The sequence below is a fragment of the Camelus ferus genome, chromosome 7 (assembly GCF_009834535.1).
Source record: "Camelus ferus isolate YT-003-E chromosome 7, BCGSAC_Cfer_1.0, whole genome shotgun sequence".
NCBI lineage: Eukaryota > Metazoa > Chordata > Mammalia > Artiodactyla > Camelidae > Camelus > Camelus ferus.
In genome coordinates, this window is record NC_045702.1 from 5,354,575 (window position 1) to 5,364,711 (window position 10,137).

The 10,137-nt window shown below is 53.7% G+C and overlaps 1 protein-coding gene across 1 annotated transcript; it reads left to right on the plus strand.

Annotated features, from left to right (window-relative positions):
* The first annotated feature begins 45 nt into the window (after window positions 1–45).
* ASB10 (ankyrin repeat and SOCS box containing 10) lies at window positions 46–9,936 on the plus strand. Its single transcript, XM_006174873.3, is given in 7 exon segments — window positions 46–122; window positions 124–319; window positions 1,098–1,365; window positions 4,091–4,610; window positions 8,673–8,786; window positions 9,275–9,460; window positions 9,610–9,936. Coding segments are annotated over 6 exon segments (1,359 nt in total). The 5' UTR covers window positions 46–47; the 3' UTR covers window positions 9,610–9,936.
* The last annotated feature ends 201 nt before the right edge of the window (window positions 9,937–10,137 follow it).

A 10,137-nucleotide genomic window follows, 5' to 3' on the forward strand; every position in this document is an offset into this window, starting at 1 on the left:
AGCACCCTAAGCCCTGCTTCTTTGGCTCTTTCTCCCTGAAACTGGCCATGCCTGGGGGAAGGAGCTCCCCTCCCCACTGGGGACACCGTCTGGCGTACCTCCGCTCGGACCCTGCCTGCCTGGGTCTGGAGGTCCCAGCCCTGCCCAGCCTGGGAGCCCCCTCTGCCATCGCCGCTGCTGTGCCGAGACATGGCGCTGCAGAACGCCCTGTACACTGGAGACCTGGCGCGGCTGCAGGAGCTCTTCCCCCCGCACAGCACAGCCGACCTGCTGCTGGAGAGCCGGGCGGCCGAGCCTCGCTGGACCAGCCACGAGAGGGGTGAGGGGCGGCCGGGGGAGGGGCTGAGGGCCAGGGGCCTGGGCTGACCACACCAGGCCCAGAGGTACCAAGTGCTTGAGGAAAAGCAGAAGCCCCCAGCTCTTTCTCTCCCACCCCGAGGCTTGGCCCAGGACAGAAGTCATGTGGAGCCCAGAATAGCTCCTGCTGAACCAAGTGGCCAGGTCAGGCTCAGCTTGAGGACACAGAGACACTCTCCCTGATCTGTCCCTGTCGCCCTCCTCCTCTCTCTCTCCCTGCCTGTGACCCCTACCTCTCCTCCCCTGACCCCCTTCCTACATGCTCACACTCTGCCCTCATGAGCTGGTCCGCAGAAGAATGCAGGGGGCAGGGCTCGCCCCCCGGTGACAGACATGCCCTCTGTGCCAGGCTGGTGGAAAAGCCCAGCAGAGGGTCTGCAGAGTGCCAGGAGTCTGGCCGGGGACCCATCGTCACCTGCACCGCCTCGGGACCCGCACTGGCCTTCTGGCAGGGAGTGCTGGACGGGGACGTGGGCTCTGTCTCCCGCATCCTCGCCGACTCCAGCACTGGCCTGGCTCCGGATTCCATCTTTGATACCAGCGACCCAGAGCGATGGAGGGATTTCCGCTTCAACATCCGCGCTCTGAGTATGGGCCAGGGGCACAGGGCGGGGGCTGAGTGGGAGAGGGAAGCCTGGGGAGGAGCTCTGGGCTCCTCTTCCTGGCCTCTGCCCACCCCCTCGCTGCCTGGTATCTCTTGCCTCCCTCAGGGTCTGAGGCCCCGTCCCATCTCTCCCCAGGACTCTGGTCTCTGACATACAAGGAGGAGCTGACCACCCCGCTGCATGTGGCAGCCAGCCGGGGCCACACAGAAGTCCTGCGGCTGCTGCTGAGGCGGCGGGCAAGGCCCGACAATGCCCCCGGGGGCCGCACTGCCCTGCATGAGGCCTGTGCTGCCGGCCATGCTGCCTGTGTCCACGCGCTGCTGGTGGCGGGAGCCGACCCCAACATCCCTGACCAGGATGGGAAACGCCCCTTACACCTCTGTGGGGAGGCTGGCAGCCTTGAGTGAGTGAGCTCTCATCCCAACCCCCACTGTACTTGTAGGGGAAGCAAAGAGACAGCCTGGGGGGGGGGGGGGAGAGGGAGGAGGCCCTGGCGGGCCTGGAGAGCTGGGATGGAGGAGTTGAAGCTCAGGGGAGAGTCAGGATTTCCCCAAACCATCCCACCACTGGCCCAGTGAGCTTTGGAATGGTCTGTACCTGGAACAGTTTCTGCTTTCCCAGGGGTGGAGGAGGGCTGTGGCAGGGCCCCGCTGCATGGCCCACACTGGGGAAGTTGTGTGTCCATTATGGGGGAGGTGGTGCACTGTAAAGTTTTAATTCTTCTAAATTTATCTTATGTCCCAGGCACTGTGCCAAGCACAACAGTAACTAAGGCACGATCTTGCCCTCAGGGAACTGACTGGCTAGTGATCCAGATAGACTGTAGAGGGTTGTGGGTCCCCAGTTAGGGCCTGTGGTGGTCCTTGAAGGTAGGATCTAGTTCTCAACATGGTTGATCTGGCATTTCCATGTTGGCAGGCACCCTTAGGTAAATGAGCTCAGGGACTGACCCCAACTAACCAAACTCACAAGAAACTGATGGCTATACCCAAATGTGACAATGCATCATTTACTGTAGGGAATATTCCTTTACAGTGACCCAAATAATTATGCCTATGCATAAGGGGCCTTGGAGAATGAGTCCTCACAATTTTTTGATGATCATGGAATCCCAGCACAGGGAGCCTTGGCAAACCTATGAACTGTACATACGACAGAGGCCTTCTCTCTACTGACTGCACATCCACCAAATTTCACATCTTGCCCCTGAATGGTGACAAAATTTAGATTCTTGGGTCCCCCTTTCCTGGACCTTCTCTCTCCTGTTAACCTCATCAGCCTTCAGGGAATTCCACTGACTTACATTATGAAGGAAAAATGTGTTCTACAAGAGTGTGGTCCAGTAGAAACATAACATGAGCCATGTGTGTAATTTTAAATTTTCTCATAGCCCTATTGAGAAATGAAAAAGCAAAAGGTGAAATTAATTTTTCAATAGTGGTAAATTACACATAACATAAAATTTACCATCTTAACCATTACTAAATGTACGGTTCAGTAGCACAATGTGTATTCACATCGTTGTGCAACTATCACTACCATCCAACTCTCACTTTTTTAATCTTGCAAAACTGAGATTCTGGACCCTTTGAAAAAGAATCCCCCATTCTCCCTCCCCTTCCCCTGCCAACCACCATTATACCTTTAGACTCAATTTGCTTGAAGCATCTCTTATGAGTGGAATTGTACACTATTTGTTCTTTTGTGACTGGCTCATTTCACTGAACATCATGTCCTCAGGTTCATCCATGCTGTAGCATGTAACAGAATTTCCTTCCCTTTTGAAGGCTGAATAATACTCGATTGTATGTAGATACCACATTCTGTTTATCCATTCATCAACTGATGGACATTTAGGTTGCTTCCATGTTTTGGCTGTTGTGAATAGTGCTGCTATGAACATGGGTATATAAATGTGAAACAAGTGAAACTAACTTCATAATATATTTTATTTAACACAATGTATTCAAAATGTTATCATTGCAACATGTAATCTGATTTAAAAAGAATGAGATATTTTACATTCTTTTTTTGTATCAAGTCTTCAAAATGGTGTGTAGTTTGCACTTACAGCACATCTCACTTAGGACCAGCCACCCTGCAAGTACTTAATAGCCACATGCAGCTGGTGGCTGCTGTGTTGGACAGTGCCCTTCTATACGTACCACATATTTAGTTCTGGCCATGCTCCAGCCCAGCCTCCTTGCAGTCACATTTGGTGATCCTTCCTTTTTTGACTAAACAAATGTATTTTTTTTAATTATTATGGAGAATTTCAAATATATAGAAAGATGGACAGGATAATATAATGAGCCCCCATGATCCATCACCATCTATCCCACCCTCGCCCCCTACACAGTACAGCCGCTATGAGTGTTTATGCTAACAGCTTCTCAGGCACTGTCTTATCTGCTCACAACATCTTCAGTCTAGATATGAACAATTACCCTCATTCCACAGATGAGGAAACTGGAGCTCAAAGAGGCTCGGTTCCCTTAGCCTTGAATTTTGGGTCATGCATCCTTCCAGGTGTACATGATCTTCCGTGAGGGACATCTTGGAGCAAATCTGGCTAATCAATTTTGGTTTTGTTGTTCTTTCTCCTACTGCCCCAATTTCCATTTGTGCCCACTTCCAGGCTCCCCTCCCCACCTCCTCCTCCTATCCCAGCAGACAGAGCCCTCCGTCTGCCCTGCTGCCCCCTGGACCCAAAAGCCAGCTGCTCCCTTACTAGCTGTGTGAACATGCCAAGTTCCTCCCACCCTCAGGGCCTCAATTTCCTCTTCTGAACCTGCCATAGGAACGCATGAGGATGAAATGAGTCGGCACTCGTGAAGCCCGCAGAAGGCATCTGTTCTAACTGCATAACGGCTGCTGGTGACTTTAACCCCCACCTAGGGTTTAGGGCACTACTCCTGCAGAGAGTATGTGGACTTGAAAGAGGGCACTGTTGATGCTGCAGAATGTTGCTGGGATGACTAGTGGCAGACAGGATGGAAGGTGAGGGGCAGACAGCACCAGGAGCCCCCCAAGGGCCTCCCCAGGTTGGCTTTGCTCAGACCGGCAGGAATGCAGGGGTGAGGGTCTGTGCCCCGTTTTCCTCCCCACGGCCATCTCATCCTTACTAGGTGTGCAGAGCTGCTCCTGAGGTTTGGAGCCAAAGTGGATGGTCGTTCTGAGGAGGAAGAGGAAACCCCTTTGCATGTGGCTGCCCGGCTGGGCCACGTGGAGCTGGCAGACCTACTTCTAAGACGGGGGGCATGCCCTGATGCCCGCAATGCTGAAGGCTGGACCCCACTGCTGGCCGCCTGTGACGTCCGCTGCACGTCCCCTGCCGATGCCGAGGCCACCACCGCCCGCTGCTTCCAGCTGTGCCGCATGCTGCTCTCAGCCGGAGCCGACGCCGATGCTGCTGACCAGGACAGGCAGCGGCCCCTGCATCTGGCCTGTCGCCGTGGCCATGCAGCCGTTGTGGAGCTGCTCCTGTCCTGCGGGGTCAGCGCCAACGCCATGGACTATGGGGGACACACAGCCCTGCACTGTGCGCTGCAGGGCCCAGCCGCAGCCCTGGCCCAGAGCCCAGAGCACACAGTGCGAGCTCTGCTCAACCATGGTGCTGTCCGAGTCTGGCCTGGGGCTCTCCCCAAGGTACGGGGCTGGGGCCAGAGGGAGGGCCACGAAAGTGAGGGCCTGGGGAGACCCAGGCCTGTGCTCCAGCTTGCTCTGGATGCAACTTGAAACATGGACACGTAGGTCAGTACTTTGTCTTGCACTTATCAAGTAAGCAAAGCTCAACAGGGGCAAAAGCGAGGCACACACCAGCAGGAGGGGTATACGTGTGTGTGCATGTATGTGTGCCCCTAAACATACACTGGGTGCATGTGCGTGCACACCTGTTTGCACGTGTGTATGAACGTGCATGTGTGAGGAAGGCAGACTGCGGGCAGGGGGGCCAGATTATAAAGGATCTGAAAAGGCAGGAGGAGCCAGGCCTGAGGTGGGTGGCAGGGAGGCGTTTCTTCACGAGGAGAGAGAGCTGATGAGGAAAGACACTTTTAGGAATCTCCCCTTGGCTGTGGAGCCCATTCAGTGAGACACTCCAGGCACAGGAGACACTCCTTCAGGGCAGAGCGATGAGCCTGGGTCTCGAAATTCAAGGCCTCCTGACCATCGGCAGATGGACGTGGTCCTTGTTTCCAAGAGCTTAGCAGAGCATGCACCACTCAGGCCAGCAGCTGCTATCCTGGCGCCAAAGAAAACGCCTTTCACTGTCAATTTCCAGTTTGTATCTTTTGTTACGTTAATATCCCCGAGGTGGGTTCAACTAGAAGACCTGTGTTGCTGATGCCCTGGCAGGGGGCCCTGGCAGGGGACCCTGTCCATACTTTGCTGTGTCTGGAGGGGGCTATATAATATTGCGGAGGGCACTGGCACTGGGGTGGGGACCCCACTTCTCTGAAGAGCTGGATCAGGATGGGTATAGAATACCAGGCTTTGGGCAGGTCCCCCGCCCTGCCTCCAGGCTTGAACCATTCAGCCCTGCTCGGCCCTGGATGGTCCCCTGCTGTCCCCATCTCTCCCCTTCACTCATAAACCTAGAAGCATCTGTCTGGATTCCTAAGCAAGACCAAATAATTAAACAGCCCGAGAGTTCGGCAGATTGGTCTCCCCTTTGGGAAAATACAAGAAAATCAACAATTAACACTAATTAATCTCCTATTAACACCAGATAATTAGGAGACGAGCAATTCCCTGTAATCTGACGGTGGCTCTGACAGCTAATGATTTCCCCTTCGGGGAGTGGGTGGGAGGAGGAAGTGGAGCAGCAAACAGATTTCCTGGGACCCCACTGCCTGCCCCTCCAGCCCTGTTCTGCACTGCCCTGGGGACAAAGAGGCCAGCACAACAAAGTGCGCCCCATTCGTCCCTTCATCTAGGCTCCACGACATCCCAGGTAAACAAAAAGCCAGCATCCATCTTCCACCACCTGCAGGGTTCCAGGCTTGGCTGGGGTGCCTGTCTCCCAGTGAGGGACTCCTCCCTGCAAGGCAGCTTGCACAGCCCCAGCCAGTGCTCCAGGAGCCACCATACTTGACTGGGCACTCAGAAGACCTGGAGCCAGGGTCTGGTTTTAATGCTTGTATGTGTGACTCTAAGCAAGTCACTGGAATTCTTTGAACCCATGTTCCTTGCGTGTGATACAGTCCTGACCCAAAGGTGATGAAAAGCCACAGGAACAGAGTGGGAACAGTAGAAATAAGCCCAGCCCTGATCACACACCAGACACTGATCTAAGGTGTGTTACCTGCTGCTTGGGTTCCCTCAGTCCTCCCAACAACCTTGCAGGTAGGTGGTAACAAAGAATGCAGGCTCTGGGGCCAGGAACACTACCTGTGTGACCCTCAGCAGGTTGCTTGACCTCTCTGGGCCTCAGTTTCCTCATCTTTAAAATAGAGATGTAACAGTATGCCTGGGTTAGCATGAGAACAAACAAGTCATCCACATAAAGCTCTTTGGACAAGGTCTAACTTAGAGTCACTGCTTAATACCTGTTGACCAGTATTGCTCTGAAGTTAGATGATGTATGTGAAGGCACTGGGAAAGCGGTTGGGCACCATCTCAGTGCAGGGTATCATGAGACGAGGGAGAGAGTGATGCAGGTTAGAATAGCTGCAGGGAGCTTCCTGGAGGGAATGGGGCCTGAGATGGGCAGGGCTTGGAGAGATGGAGGAGGAAGGCTCAGGCATTCCAGGCAGAGTGCGGAGACAGGAATCCATGTGAGCTGAGAAGGGCAGAGAGACGGCCTGAATGGCAGGCAGGAGTAGCAGAGAAGAGTAGGAAAGTCCCATGTAACCAGCCTGGAGTGAGGCAGAGAGGTCGGCTCCTGGCAGGTGGGTGGGGACAGCTCCCGTAAGCACTGCCCTGATGCAGGGCCAGAAGCAGAGGGCCTCAGGTGTACAAGATGCTTTCTCCAAGGGCTGTGTTCCCTGGACAAGGCCTCCCGCCTGCTCCCACTCCCCAGCACGTGTAGGATTCCCAGCCTGCCAGGCAGAAGGACCTCCTCTTCTTGTAGGCAAGGGTGTTAGAGCCCCTAATGTTACATGCAAGTGTGCGTGTGGCAGTGGTGGGGGCAATGCAGAGGAATACAGCAAGAATAGAGTGGCTGAAGCACGAATCTGCTTCTAGGTACTACGTGCAGGCATGGGAGGGTATGATGGTGCCTGTGTGTGGCCAAGGTGTGTGTGGCTGCCTTTCTGACCATGTGGATTGTGCCCCGGCATGGGCTGCTCCCCCAGCATGGCTTGCCCCTCCTGGCACAGGCCACTTCCTCCAGGAGGCACCACCTATCTCGGACAGTGCCCTTCCAACCACGCTTAGCCCCTGAGCCTGCCTATTTCCTTTGCAGCAGGATGTCCATAAGTGGTTACTTATGTGTTTGCTGTGTTTTCCTTCTGAAAGAGAAACTCCCAGCTGACAAGGGCCTGTCTCTCCTCCTCACTGCTGGGTCCCCATTGCTTGGCCTATAGTGACCCTCAGTAAATATCTGCTGAATGAAGAAATGAAAGAATGAGTCTGCCTCCAACTTGATCCCATGCCGGCTCCAATGTCAGGCCTCTGCTGGCTTTGTCCCTTCTCCTCGCCTTCAGAGCCCAAGCCTGCCTCTCTGTGAATCCCTCCCCAACCACCCAGCCCTCCTCCCCAGTCTCCACCCCTCACCGGGCATCAGGCAGATGCTGCCTTATACAGTCATTGATCCTTTTATCTGCTCAGGAGCTCCAACCGCAGGTCAGGGACCCCATTCCCATCCGGGAAGACCCAGCAGAGAGCCTTGCAGAGGCAGACAGGCGAGCAGGTAGTTAAGGGCAAAGAGCCACGCCGCCGGGCTTGGGTTGCTGAAACTACAACTCAGGGCAAGTTACTTCACTTCTCTATGCCTCAGCTTCCCTTGTCTGTAAAATGGGGTAAATAACAGTCCATACCTTGTAGGGATAAGGATTAAAAGAGTTAACACATGTGAATTGCTAAGAAAATATCTGGCATAAATTATGCACAATAGAAATGTGAGCTGTTGTTGGTTTCACGCACATCCACAACAAAATACCACAAGCTGGGTGGCTTAAAGCAATAGAAATGCATTCCCTTACAGTTCTGGAGGCTGGAAATTTGAAATCCAAGTGTATGCAGGGTTGGCTCCTTCCGGAGGCCCTGAGGGAGAATCTGTCCCCGGCCTGTCTCCTAGCTTCGGGTGGTTGTCCACAGTCCCTGGCTTGTAGATGTGCCACTGCAATCTCTGCCTCCATCGTCACATGACATTCTCCCTGTGTGTCTAGTGTGTTTGTTTTCTTTTATAAAGACAGTGGTCAGGGGTAGGGATATAGCTCAGTGGGCGAGCACATGTTTAGCGTGCACGAGGTCCTGGGTTCAATCCTCCTAGTACCCCCTAGTACTGCCATTAAAAAAAATAGCAATCATATTGGATTAGGCCCCACCCCAATGACCTCATCTATAACTTGATTACATCTACAAAGACCCTATTTCTAAATAGGTCACATTTATAGGTACTGGGTCTAAGATTCAATGTATCTTTTGGAGGACACAATTCAACCCATGACAGCTGTTCCTTTGCTGTCTGATCACCCTGCGTGGACTGATGGGGACCAGCAGTGTGTAGTAACCCAGGGAGCCCTGACGCATCTCTGCCTCCTGCAGGTGCTGGAGCGCTGGTGCATGTCCCCGCGGACCATTGAAGTCCTGATGAACACCTACAGTGTCATGAAGCTTCCTGAGGAGGCCATGGGCCTGGTGCCTCCTGAAACTCTGCAGGTCAGATCCTAGGACCCTGAACACACAATCACTCAGCCTACCCCAAGAGACTTCCATCTCCTAAAGGGAAGCCCTGTGGGTCACCCCACTCAGCCCCACATATGCTACTCAGGGGAGAGGGTATAGCTCAGTGGCAGAGCGCATGCCTAGTATTCACGAGGTCCTAGGTTCAATCCCCAGTTCCTGCATCAAAAAAAAAAAAAAAAAAGTAAACCTAATTACCTCCCCCTGCAAAAAGAAATAATAAAATAAAAATAAAAATGTGGGGGCATGCAAGCTGGTCCAGCAGGAAGCCAGAAGAAAATGTTAAAAAAAAAAAAAAAAAAAGAAGAAGAAGCTACTCAGAATACTCACAGAATGAACACCCCGAATACTCCCTACTTCTAAGAAGTTCCTGTAGACACCCACCGGCCACCAGCCTCCCCTCTTTAGGAGAAGTAGGTACCATTTGTCCAAGGTTGCCTCTGAGCCGCTTGTTCTGCCTCCAGAAGCACCATCATTTCTACTCCTCCCTCTTCGCCTTGGTGAGGCAGCCCAGATCACTGCAGCATCTGAGCCGCTGCGCCCTCCGTGCTCACCTGGCGGCCTGCCTGCCCCAGGCCCTGCCCCGCCTGCCCCTGCCACCCCGCCTGCTCCGCTACCTGCAGCTGGATTTCGAGGATGTGCTCTACTAAGTGAGTCTTGGGTTCTATGGACAGTTCCAGCCATTTAGGGGTGGGGGAGATGGGTTGGAGGCAAGAGAAGGGTTAGGGGCAGGGCCCTGGACAGAACCCCCAAACTCCCAGACCACTGGACCTCTCTGAATCCACACCTCTCCTTCCAGATGTCCACTGGCCTTCTGAGAGAGAGACTGAAAGCAAATGCTCCAGCCCCTAGCGGATGCCAGCCCACTTCTCATAGTGCCTGGAACTCAGGACTGAGTTGAACAAATTCGGACCCAGGTGACCCTCTCAGCAGGAGATCCAGCTCCACAAGCAGATGTGGATGCTGTCATTCCCACCAGGGAGGGTGGCGGATAGACCATGTGGCAAGGTGACATCTGATGGAGAGAGCTAGGACTCATGACAAATGATATACTCCTCTTGAGGGTCTCCTGAGGCCCCCCTCCAGCCTGTCCAAACTGTGTATGCACATTAAACATCTCCAGGCCTGTGTTGTTTAGTATTGTCTCCAACAGCCCTTCCTCTGAGCTGGTTGGCTCACAGGGGACTCAAGATGGGCAGATTTATGGCATCTCCCTGGATCTACCCCATGGTGCCAGCGGTATCACCTGCCTCCTCTGTCATCCACCAGCTATTGAGGGATCCCAGGCAGACCTGCCCTTCTGATACATGACATGGTGGAATAGCCA